Source organism: Amphibalanus amphitrite, unplaced genomic scaffold (assembly GCF_019059575.1).
Source record: "Amphibalanus amphitrite isolate SeventyFive unplaced genomic scaffold, NRLGWU_Aamphi_draft 002183F_arrow, whole genome shotgun sequence".
Lineage (NCBI taxonomy): Eukaryota > Metazoa > Arthropoda > Thecostraca > Balanomorpha > Balanidae > Amphibalanus > Amphibalanus amphitrite.
The window spans coordinates 43,728-56,779 of NW_024883676.1; the positions used below are offsets into that span (position 1 = coordinate 43,728).

The 13,052-nt window shown below is 45.6% G+C and overlaps 1 protein-coding gene across 1 annotated transcript; it reads right to left on the bottom strand.

Annotated features, from left to right (window-relative positions):
• Positions 1 to 1,338: 1,338 nt before the first annotated feature.
• Positions 1,339 to 12,632, bottom strand: LOC122376527 (general transcription factor IIF subunit 2-like). Its single transcript, XM_043356422.1, has 6 exons — positions 12,529 to 12,632; positions 12,165 to 12,337; positions 11,474 to 11,562; positions 10,008 to 10,129; positions 9,353 to 9,496; positions 1,339 to 2,777 (listed from the first exon to the last, which is right to left on the bottom strand). The coding sequence occupies exons 3-6, from the start codon at positions 11,517 to 11,519 to the stop codon at positions 2,664 to 2,666; spliced, it is 426 nt and encodes a 141-aa protein (XP_043212357.1). The 5' UTR covers positions 11,520 to 11,562; positions 12,165 to 12,337; positions 12,529 to 12,632; the 3' UTR covers positions 1,339 to 2,663.
• Between the last annotated feature and the right edge of the window lie 420 nt (positions 12,633 to 13,052).

Here is a 13,052-nt window from a genome sequence, read left to right on the forward strand (position 1 = left end):
ACTAAAAACGTCCGTTATTAGGACTCAATGAAGGTAAAAAGTACTCAAAATCGAAGTTCAAGAAGATGCTGTCCGAGCACAATCTGGTAGCATCACGTGACCTCTTTTAAGCAGAATGTATATAATTCAAGGATGTTATTACACGATTGCTGCCTAAAACATCATAAATAATACGCTTGTAACATTTATTGCTTCTGTTTAAGTCATAACATTGCAAAACGCAAAGTTTATTATGGAAGTCACGTGACCAAAGGTTTAGCAGGGGTTGGGACAAGCACTCAAAGGATTTCAAGTTTTTTAATTAAATTATATAAGTTTCATGATGAAATTGATAGAATGTATTTTTTCCGAATGAAATACAAATTTTCGTATGTAAAATATTTTTCTTATGGGCGAAATTCTCCATATAAGAAATGTCAGTGACGTCACCAGGGCTTTACGTGGGCTTTACTCAAAACATCGGACCTACCTGTTTCTTATAGGTATCTTGGTTCGAAATGGCCAGGGTTCATAATGTCCAGGACACGATGTGTCCAGTGTTCGAAATGGCCAGGGTTCATAATGTCCAGGGCACGATATGTCCAGTATTCAAAATGGCCAGTGCCTTCAATGGGCCAGAGTGCATAATGTCCAGGGATTACATAGTCACTGATAGTGACGTCATTATGTAAAAAAACACGGAACCAGCTCAATGCGAAGCAGTGCAGTGCCGAAGGCAATGCCTTAGGAGAGATTACAGGCAATAGTAAATCAAATATTTTTAGGTTAAGTGGTTATGTATCTGGCTTCAGGCCGAAGGCCTGAAGCCTGATGCATAACCACTTAACCTAAAAATATTTGATTTACTATTGCTTGCAATCTATTCATGCGAGAAACTATTTCCTTATCCCCGGTAGGCAAACATCATTACCTTAGGTTAGGTTAGGTTAGGTTAGGTTAGGTTAGGTTTGGTTGGGTTGGGTTGACTATGTAATCCCTGGACACTATGAACTCTGGCCCATTGAAGGCACTGGCCATTTTGAACACTGGACACATCGTGCCCTGGACATTATGAACCCTGGCCATTTCGAACACTGGACACATCGTACCCTGGACATTATGAACCCTGGCCATTTCGAACACTGGACACATCGTGCCCTGGACATTATGAACCCTGGCCTCTTTGAATTTACCCTATCTGCAGCCAGTTGGCCACATTTGGACCATGTAATCCCTGGACAATGTGAACACGGGCCAATTCAAGGCACTGGCCATTTCGAGCACTGGACACATTGTGCCCTGGACATTATGAACCCTGGCCTAAATAATACGCACCCACATAGATCTCATACAAAGAACAGTAGTTGGGGTCATGTGTATTTGAAAATGTATTTCAGTGCCCAGCCGTTCACCTATCAGGCTCAATAAGGAACAACACAGCCGGTGAGACAGCCTGAAAAGGCTGGTCGCCTGCAAACCGGGCACATCACAGTCGGCCGGTCCCGACTATCACAGACTGCCCGGCACGGGCGTGTCTCATCACCACACACGAGCGCCGCTCGGCACCAGCGCCCCGCCCCTGACACACTGTCCACCCCGCCACCTACCCTCCCGGCTCACCCACAACAGCGCCACACGCTGCCGCAGCCACCTGACGACACTCGGACAACAGCCTGGTGTCACGTGACACACTAGCGCCACACACGCCGCAGCCAGCTGGCAACATTCAGACTTCAGCCTAGTGTCACGTGATCATTAACTGAGCCATGAGGCCAATCGCCAGTTCATGTTTAGCACGCTGACCAATGGCCATACCTTGCACGAAAAGCACGCAACTAGAAACGGCACCGAACGGACCAATACTTCAGTGAAATGTTTGAACAATGCTTAGATTTAGGAACTATAAAAAGCAAAATATGAGCAAATATTAGAACAGCTGACATCGTCAATGCTTTTTCATGTGTATGGCTCACTGATCAGATGAAAGAAAACAAGTTCTTAACTTGACCAGAGTATGAGAACTTTGAGAACAGATCACGATCATGAACCGCAGGGGAACTATTGTGCGCATGATGAGAAGTGCCCATACAAGACGAAGGGAGCCCTACTGAACTGACAGCTGGTAAAGAGATTTAATGTACTCTTGCGGAACGAGAGAATCAAGTTCAAACAATTGAACGAGCAAAGAATACGCTTCAGTACCGGGTTGAGCGGCCACCCTGTAAAAGCTGTCCTCTGGAAGGGTCTCTCGATATCGGATAATGGAGTATACGACCGATAAGCTAGAAAGCAAAATACGTAATCATAAAGGCCTAACCAATACAGCGTGATTGATCGAAATGCCAAAAGTAGCCAGACGCAAGAAGAGACAAGCCCAGTAAGCGATGATAATACGCATGGGTGAAACTGTGTAAGACTGTCTCCTTGGATAAACAAGAGAGGCTGGATAATGCATCTCCATCAGCACATTCATAACGACAATTCTAGCCGAAACAGCCGAGGAGCCTTACTGCCGAACCAGCACAGAGTTTCAGAAGAGCAGCCCGTTCACACTACATGCCGTGATAGAAACACACCCCGGCACCGCTGGCGGCGCTCCTCTCGCTAAGTTGAGGCCCGTCGATTGGCGGACGCGGCGGAAGAGAGCTCCTGGTGTAATGAAAGCCACCAAAGACTGTCGTCGACTAGTCCTCGTCCTCCTTGTAATGTCGGTACTCGGGCTTCAGCTCGTACATGTTCCGATGGGGATTCTTCAGATTGTAATTACACACCTCGTTCAAAATCTCCTTCAGATAGGTCTGTGAATCAACGGGCGAGCGTCACAGCGAAATAGGGCAACGAAGTACAGCGGATTATAGACAGAATACTCGGACCCTGTAACGATAGCGTATAAGCAGTCAAATTCGTGACAAGTTGTCAAAATTGTCGTTGAGCAAACTGCATTGCCCCCCAGCAGAAATATTTTTAGGCCTTCGGCGGAGTTTTAGCTTCTTTTAAAATGATGATATATTATTGTGTCATCAACTTCAACCTTATCACGTTGTTATGGAGACGTGTAATATACTAAGTAATGACACGAGGAATAACACGATAAAATTCGACCACTTGGCCCAATCTCACCAAGTGCGGTAAACTCATTTTGCGGTAAACTACCCCAAAACGAATCTCACCACTGCCGTAATTTTCGAAGTTACCGCAAATGTGATCGAAGCAAAATGTGAACGTTTATATCAAAACATTCATATTGTTAAGGCTAAGCTGATATCCTGTCTGTACTTCGTAGTTCTATCAAAAGTTATTATCTCAAAACTTATCTTAACCCGCGCCCTGCTGGGGGGGGGTGTTTGAACACCCCCCCTTGTGGTTTTTCGCGAATATCTCAAAAACGGCGGAGCGGAGCGCCGCCGTTTTTGGTACACCTTATCACACATCAATTCTACACATGTTGTGAAAATTTCAGACCAAGGTCATTCAAGGTCAGGTCAGCAGGTCACTTGAAGTGACCTCACCTCATAAAAAAGTTCCAATGTCTGTCATAGCTACACCGAGTGACCGATCGCTTTGAAACTTTCAGCGATTGCTAAGAGCAATAGCATGTACAAAATGTATTTCTCAGAATTTTGATATCGATGACCTAAGGTCAGGTCAATTTTGCGACCTCCCCATTATAAGTCAATGGGAGAAAATTGAAATGCGCCTCTTTTGGACGGAAGACATTATAAACACTCCCAAACACCAAATTACAAGTGGTTTAGACACACTGAACATGAAAATGGTGTCCGTGACCCTTGTTTATGCCCTGAGGTCATCTTAGGTCACGAATGGTATCTAACAGTTTTTCGCAAATAACTTTTGATAGAGGCATGCTAGAGCGATGAAAACGCCTTAGATGTGTTCAGCTAGACGATACGGATCGACTGATATGCAACATGACCCTTTCCGGTCAGGTCATGACCTTGACCTGAGGTCAAATTTTCAAGTTCACCTTTCAAGGTCAATTTATAGTTCATTCGATGCGTCTTGACGAGAGGAACACGATGCTGGTAAAAGTAAGCTCGTACAAGGCTTGGGTCAAAAGTTATTGCAGAAAAACTGTTTCCGAAAAAAAATCGGCTATTTTTGCAGTTTTTGCCCCCTGCAGGCAAAACCGTTGACGATAGGTCAAATCTGAGAGAATTACCCAGAAAGGGCGTTAATAGGGCTATCGAATGCGCTTTTCCGCGGCGCTGTAGCTCTATTGGTTCCCGAGTTATGCGTTGGCTTCTTGGAAATTGTCGACATTCGACCTGGAAATCGGCGAAATTTTGCCTTCAATGACCTCTGGTGACCTGACCCTTGACCTGATCAAAAAATTGACCGAAGTGATTTCGTCATTATTTTTGACGCTCTTTCGAACGCCGCCTTCCGCGTATCGCTACGTGGCTCAGGAGCCGAGTTACAAGGGGGGGGGGGTGTTCAAATACTACCCCCCCCCCCCAGCAGGGCGTGGAAATCCAGGACCCCCAGCCGGGCGCGGGTTAACTATCAATTTACAGTTCTTGTTCAATCTGTAATTCTTGCCGTATGATTTGATGACATAATTCAAGTCCTTAGCACAATCCCACGGTTAGACATTCATGAAACACCTCACATATGAACGAAATACGTCTGTGAGTTTTTAACCCGCGCACCGACGGGGGGGCGGATATCCGCCCCCCCCCCCCCTGAGGTTTTTCGCGAATAGCGGGAAAACCGCGGCGCGTAGCGCCGCGAAATTTGGTATGACTATTCCCTCATCAATTTTACACATGGTGTGCAAGTTTGAACCTCCTACCTTTCAAGGTCAGGTCACCAGGTCACTTTGAATGACCCAACCTCAAGTCACTTTTTTGCAACTTTGTCACCGTGCCAGAGCTACAGTAGATGTCGGAGGCCTTTGAAAGTCGCATGATGTTATTAGGTCATTAGTAGCTACAATTTGTATATCTCGGAATTTTGATATCGGTGACCTAAGGTCAGGTCAATTTCGCGACCTCCCCATTATAAGTCAATGGGGGAAAAATCAACTCCCTGTTTTTACCACTAAAACGGGTCGGAATGGCCCCATATACCATACATGACTTCATATACGATCAACCTTCACTACCTTGAGGTCTGTTTTGCTGTTGGGCAGCTGTAAGGTCATGTGACATCATCAAAGGTCACCAAAGGTTTTCGGCCAATAACTCCGTACAGGAACAAGATACAGACGCGTGGATAGTCTCATTGTGTTCAGCTCGTCAAGACGCATCGAATGATATACATGATGACCTCGAGGTCACGTGACCTGAGGTCAACCTTTGACCTTGACCTTTCGAGGTCAACATATATATCATTCGATGCGGATTGACGAGAGGATCACGATGATGCCCTTAGTTTGTTCCTATCTTGACTAATTCGAAAGTTATTTGAGAAAAACTCTCTCCATATCCAGCGCCGCCATTTTGACTTTTTCGACCCCTGTGACGTCATCTTTGACCTGACCTGAAAATGACCTTAGTAAAAATTGTAGATCTTGACCGTGCGTATCCGATGCCGTTTACCGCTTGTCGCTATCTTGCTTCGTTCTCGAGATCTCAGGGGGGCGGTCATCCGCCCCCCCCCCCGTCGCACAGTGTGGCCAAACACCAGTTTAGCGCGAATTAAATCCCAGCGCTGCTCGGATCCGTTGAAAATGGTTCCCTGGTTTCAAAATTGACACTTAAACCTATGTGAGACCTTTTACGATGCATTATAAATGCTTGCTGACATATAATGGCATAGTTCCGCCTCTAAAAGTAAGGAGAACTAGCTTACGACGGGTGATGTGCTTACCAGGCCAGGGCTGTGAAGTCGATGGAGTTACTCCAACTCCGACTACGGCTTTCAAAAGTCAATTTCAACTCTGACTCCGGGCAAAACTGTCGAGCTATACGATCGGCTCGGACTCTGACTCCGCAGCCATGGCAAGTCCACGCAGTCGATGGATTTCCGGTGACTCAGACTACGAGTCTTGGTCCGGATTCTAAAATCGATTCCGATTCCGGCTCTGACTGCAGGGTCAGAACTGTTGACTCCGAACGACTCCGACTCTGATTACGAAATCCTGGAATTTAACCGCAAATAAGAGGCATAGGATTGTGGGTCCCAGCAATGATGGGCATGTTAGGAGGAGGAATCGTTTACGAAATTCCCATCATTTCTCTGGTAAATTCTTATGATTGTCCAAAGTTTGCTTGAAAAAAATCAACATCTAATTATGTTTCTGTGTGAATGTTCCTGGTGAAGCACATGAATCGGTAGATGGTTGCTGAAATACACGCACCGATAGGACTGAGCCTCAGCAATGGGAGTAAAAACAAAGACTTACACCATAAGCACCTTCATGTCATTAACCCTCGCCCGCATTGGTGTTTTGCTAGCCGCGAACGTAGGTCGGGTCAGGTCAGGTCAGGCCAACCAGTCCTGCCGGGTATTCATAATTAATAGGTGTCAACCGCCAGTGACAGCTTCGTTGCATGTTACGAAGGCACCAAACTTCTTCCTAAATGTTCAAATGGTTACTAAATTCGAAATCAGCTCCAAAAACTAGCCTGGAAACAAGTAAAACTAAAAAAGGTGAACCGAGGTCATCAAAGGTCATTGAACTGACCTGACCTTCAAGTGATCTTGACACCGACCATAATGCATGGGACCAACATCATTATATCACATGTTTAGACGCTTGAAACCACGAAAAGACTGCAAACGCGCGACTAATGCAAGCAAACATACGCCCAATCGCGCCTCCGGCCAAACATGGTCTCGAGAAATAGGTCACAGGTCAAAGGTCATTGGGGTCAGGGTCGTGAAATTTAAAGGGTAGGTGTAAAATTGATAAACTCGAGTGTACTGAAAGTTTCGTCGCGATCGGCCGCTTTTTACATGAGCTTTTTGCGAAAAACCGAGAGGGGTCCTTTCGACCCCACCCTCACCCCCTATATGGGCGAGGGTTGAAAAATTGTCAAGATTTATTCATTGGCGACCGTATTCTGCAATATAACAAGTCAGAAATGCAGCGGTTGAGCCATCCGCGTAACGTTACGGAGCCGCTGCCGCGCCCACCCTGTAGCCGGACCTCCCCGGGCGAGCCAACCCGATACGTTCAAAGCTGAGCCAAAGGCCGGGGGGCAGGTTGGGGCAGGGTTTCTTGAATGGATCATGTCCAGAAAAGTGTGGCGAATCTTCTCATGGTAGATTTGGCGTGGAGTTTTTTGGCCATTTTCTTATATCTCTACGTTTTTAAGATGGACTGTGTTTTCAGGGGCTGTTTGAAAAGGTCATTTTCAAATGAGCATAACTCATCGGTTAGTCCAAGGATACCTATAGAATTCGGGTATACTATCAAATATAGGCTCAGTAGTCATATGCCACTCCAATTACTTCCAAATATTTCCGACAATTACGCCAAAATGTGTTGTAAACATGACGCGGGTTTTCGACGATTTCAGCACAGCGGGGACCGGCATTGCGTATGTCCACTTTAGCTAGCTTTTTGGACACCGAAAGGAAGACATTGAACCAAAGTTTTGTGATATTGACATACTTTGGACAATTTCCTATCGACTGATAGCTATAAAAAGTCAAAATTCCAAAATTCGTTTTTTGATTAAATTCGCGCTAATCTGGCGTTTGGCCACACTGTGCGTCGGTGCGAAGTTGGCGCAGATCCCCGTCGGTGCGCGGGTTAATATTATTTAATTCTTGGTTTTTAGTATGACTCGTTTAAGCATGATTTAGCGACAAAGCACGACCGGCATGTTGTATTGGTCTTTATATAAGGGTCCTAGCAACAGACCTTGTGATGCAGACTGAATACACCCAGTGGCCGTATTCACATTCAAATGTTACCCCTATCCCGGCGTAAATACCCCGAGGAAGGCGTATGCATCCGGTATTCACAAAAATTATATTCTCATAAAGATTCGATTATATAAATTTTTATATAGAAGAAATGGTATTCACCCGTATCGTATCCTCGGGGCCACCCCACATTGGACCTCGCATGCGGGTTGCAATTTAGCGGGTTTTGGATTCGCGGGTGTAATACGCATTCATGGAGTGATTAAAGTGATTAAACCATTCTCTTATGGTCACTACATTAAAGCAGTGAAGCCGGCACACCCTCAGAAAATTGCATATTATCGCAATAAGAGCTCAGCGAACCAAAATTCGACTTCAACAAAACACACCAAAACTCGCAGCCCTCGTAGCGAGGAAAATCGAAAGTTGACTCAAAATCAACTTTTGGAATGCGATGCAAGTTGGCTCGCATGCTAAAAACATGCAGACTCGCTTGCTACATGTTGGTGTGGGTCCCTGAGCATAGAGTGTATGCTTTAATTTTAAAGAAACCCGAAAACCCAAAAACTCGCAACCCGCATGCGAGGTCCAGTGTGGGGCGGCCTTTAGTAGGTTTAAGTGGAGGGTAATCGAACACCAAAAATAACCCGTTAACCTCCTCTTTTACCTTCCCACTTGACACGTGGTTGTGGATCCTACGCCCACAGAAGTCAAGCCGACAGCTGTCAACTGTCAGAGGGACCCCGGCCCCGCTGTAAGACTGACCGAGTGCATCCCTGTTCACTCGAGGGGAGGGAGAGCTAGGGTATTCACCGCGTCCGTACTGCTGACCGCTGGAACCCGCCTATATTGAGCCCAACAACACGCAAGATCACAGCTGAATTCTAACTGACGGAACGGGAAGATCACAAATGGGCATGACTGTGTCACAACGGAGCTGATGAGAGTCTCAAGCATTTTCCTCTCACTCCGAACAATCCCAGAGTTTTAAAGTAGTCGTTCAGCATCTCTCTTTATGGCAAACACTTATTTTTATTGAGTTAAATTACATAAATGAGTAAAATGGAGACAAATACCAATCATGGAGCTTCTACCACGGCATCGCAGAGCCTACTGAGTTCCGTCAAGATGACACAACATGGACTATAACTATACTCGTATACAACGAGAAACAGACCAGGACTGAGGCCTGGCTGCGGAACATAGCCGACACCAGGCTACCGAGCAGGCAGACCGGGGTACGACAGACCAAACCAGTGATGGAACAGACCTAGCGATTGGACCAGACCAGTGGACAGGCAGACCACAGCTGTGCAGACCAGCTGCCCGGGTCGGGGTATGTAGATCAGTGGCCAGATCAGTGCCACAGAGGAACAGGCCAGTCGGACTGATGTTCTTTAGGGGATCGTCGGCATCGTAATTAGGTATTCTACTGACCATGCCCGTCGAAATAATCAACTACGTTCAAACATACCATACTGTCACAGCAGTTCAGCGTACCTGCGCAGAAGCGGTCAGAGGCTATTCGACTTACCACAGGCTGCCGGGTAATGCCCGCCAGATCCTTGATGTTGTAGTACTGGTGCTTCTCGAAGGCGGCAAAGAGAACATTCATCACCTTATCCTTGTCGTCTCGAACCTTCTTACCCTCGGACTTCTTCTTTTGGGTGAATTCCACCTGCCGGAGCGAAGGGCAGAGCAAGCGTCAGGGAGAATCGACGAACTTCCGGGGCCGGCACTAACCCAGTTACATATTGGCCATGAAATAATATTCGTGCTATCAGCGACTGAGGTATATCTTCTGCTCTCTAGGGTTCAGCTTGAAATCAGAACCTAACCTCCAAAGTTACTACACATCCGGTAACAGTAAGATTTAGCCTATAATATTATATTTGAGACGCCGAAGTGCTTTCATTTCATAAGGCTACTCACTACTCAAGTCAGTATGTAATGCAATGCAATGTAAAAATCTGTTGAAGCATATCAAACTGAATTTATATACACTTTCTTCGTTTTTTTCATTGCCAATTCCGACCGTTCAAATGACGAGGACAGGTCGTAAAAATCGTGTTTAAGTATCCATTAACACTTAACATCGAACACGGCCAGTGACCAGGTCACCGCAAAGGCCCAAACCATCGGGGGTCGGTCTGCCGACGGCGGCCACGGCCGACGGGGCGCCCACTCACGTTGTAGCGGTGATTGGCCACGGGCTTCACGTGCACCACGTCGTCCAGCCGTTTGGCCATGCGGGCCGGCACGGCCGACTTTCGGAAGCCCTCCAGCTTCAGTTTCATGTAGGTCTCGCTACCTGTACCGGTACACAACCGGTAGTGTAAGAGCACGCAGCGCGATTACGAGAGAATCAAACGAACATTGAAACATTATACCACCGGCATCTTTATCAGCTGACGGAGGGCTGACGAAAAAAAAAACGCTAAGGCACACTTGGAATAGGGCATAATCATTCTGTATTGAGATAGTCATGTTCATTAACAATTGTCCGCATTGGCCTTTTTACAGCGTCTATGCCCTATGGTATCCCCCTTCGCAGCCGTTTCGTCCCCGACCCGATCGAGCTACAGCTTCACGAAAAAAACGAGCATGCTGCTCGTGACGGAGGAAATCGATGCCATCCAACTGTATGGTTGACCTTCCAGGTCAGGCCAATCCCCGAATGTCGGAAAAATTGTGATTTGCTAGATTTCCTAAAAGTGATTTTTTGTTAGGGGGCGACCTCACTCATCTGTGCAAGTATTTTGTAGGAAATTTAGGTACCATTTAGGGTTTTTAAAAAAAAAATTACTAGTATTATAAAGCTCAGACATTCAATAAAAACGCTTTGACACCAATTTGCACTGAGTCCCAATTCCCAAATATACAACAGTTCCTTTCTTTTAAATGTATATTGCGATGCACAATGCAAACAAAAAATCGGAAGATATTTGCCTAAAACAAAATCGCTCGTGTGGTTCTCGACCTCTCGAGATATCAAAACGAGATGACGAATTAACTTCGAAGTTCGACTTTATCTAATTTGCCAGATTAACGGTAAAGTTGCATGCCAGTCGATCAGTCAATCTGTAAGCTGAATACATGCATTTCAAAGGTGTTTCATCGCTCTACCACGCCTCTATCGAAGGTGATGTCCGAAAAACTGAGCTAAAAAAAAGAGCTCAAAACATGTGGGGCCAGGTCACTATTCCAATTCTCACATTCAATACGTATTCGATAGCAACATAAGAAATGATGTTCGAGAGCATGTAGAAATACTCGTTTGGAAAAACGAGAGAATTATTTAAAATGTCTAATTTAAAATGGAAAATTTGCAAAACAACATGTCCGTGCAGTTACCGATGAGAAAAAGATAACAAATAAAATAAAACAAGTCAGAGATAAAATAAAACAAATAAAACAACACATCCCATTAATCCTGCTACCCTAAATAATAACTAAAAGTTCGCAGCAGCCAGTCCTGTTGGTGGAAGGTGGAATTACAGCAATAATGTACTTGTTCGTGATTAAGGTCGCTTATGGTAACCTGGCTATCTGACCTTAAATGATTAAAATATGATTGTTTTCCTTTACGTCACTGTTCGCGATACTACATACACCTGCTAACCTTACAACAGATACAGAGTAATGATATGCTTACCTTCCGGCTTGCATTCAGCCCGCTGGATAACTCTTCCTTCCATCATGAGTTTTTCCGTCTCCGGGACGACAGCATTACTGTTGGCCGTGCTGGTGACAAAAAGTCCGTTCACTGTTCACGGATTCAAATTAACAACGATGTCAAGGCATCACACAAGTCGCAAATTCAGTTTTTTCCCATAAAAAGTTGTTCAAGTAAATGTGTGCTCTTTGTCGAGGTTCAATTCCACATTTCATTAAATGTTCTCACATACAGGAGACATGAGACACTGCAAAGAACGTGCACAAAATAAGCAGGAAACGTAACAAAAAAACATAGAACATAGAACAAAGAACAAGAACAAGAACAACAAAGAACATAGAAACAAAAAAAAAAACAAGAACAACAAAGAAAATAAAGAGCCAGTTAGCATAAATGTCATATCGGAGAGAGAGAGAGAGAGAGAGAGAGAGAGAGAGAGAGAGAGAGAGAGAGAGAGAGAGAGAGAGAGAGAGAGAGAGAGAGAGATAGAGAGAGAGAGAGAGAGAGAGAGAGAGAGAGAGGAGAGAGAGAGAGAGAGAGAGAGAGAGAGAGAGAGAGAGAGAGAGAGAGAGAGAGAGAGAGAGAGAGAGAGAGAGAGAGAGAGAGAGAGAGAGAGAGAGAGAGAGAGAGAGAGCAGCAGAGCCCTCAAAATAACCGAGGAGGAGCTCACGGGTAGTCTGAGAGAACACGCCGAGCGTCTGGTTGTTGACGTTGCTAATGACAAACTTGTGGTCCTTTGGAATGGCTTCGGACTTCTCCATTGCCAGCACCGCTTCGCTCAAGGAGAAGGACACGTCCAGCTTCGGACGTCCAGACTGCCCAGACTTCTGTCCAGACGGTGTCCTGTAAAGCACAGTCGATCATGTATGGCCAGCTGCAGGTTTTCCAAAACATTAAGCAAAAGAGCAGGGTGTAAGTGAATCAGTATCAGCAAAAATGTGGCCACAAGAACGGATAAATGTAACCGTCACGTCGAGTCTCCTTACCTCAGAAAAAGTTAGAATGCTCGTCATAGATACATCGATAAATATTACCTGGCGATGCGAAGTTTCCCAACTTCTATGTTTCCTGGAGCTTTATCCCATCTTTGTGAAATATATTTGGGAACCTGAAGGAAGCATGACACATGGTCATCGTTAACTCTCAATATATTGTTTCTACATATATCAGTACATTTATGCGGGTCAAACAGGAACAGTCCATTGGGGGGGGGGGGGCTGCAGCTCTCTTTATCAGGGGCTGAGCATCAGGCACACCTGTCTAGGTCCCATCACCAGGTCACGTCGAGTCTCCTCACCTCAGAAAAAGTTAGAATGCTCGTCATAGTTACATCGACTGAACGATCACCATGAAACTCTCAGCGATTGATAAGAGTTATAAGAACTAAAAAATGAATAAATTTGATATCGGCGACTTAACCCGCGCACCGACGGGGAGGGCGGTTGACCGCCCCCCCCCCCCCGAGGTTTTTCGCGAATAACGCAAAACCGCGGCGCGTAGCGCCGCGAAATTGGGCATGACTTTCCCTCATCAATTTTAAACATGGTGTGCAAGTTGA

Bases quoted from the DNA above. Each gene is read 5' to 3' on its own strand.
- LOC122376527 (XM_043356422.1), bottom strand. From the start codon at position 11,519: ATGATGGAAGGAAGAGTTATCCAGCGGGCTGAATGCAAGCCGGAAG. The intron at 9,497-10,007 runs GTGAGTGGGCGC...TCGCTCCGGCAG, and splicing joins TGGCCAATCACCGCTACAAC to GTGGAATTCACCCAAAAGAA. The intron at 2,778-9,352 runs GTAAGTCGAATA...GTTGATTCACAG, and splicing joins GCATTACCCGGCAGCCTGTG to ACCTATCTGAAGGAGATTTT.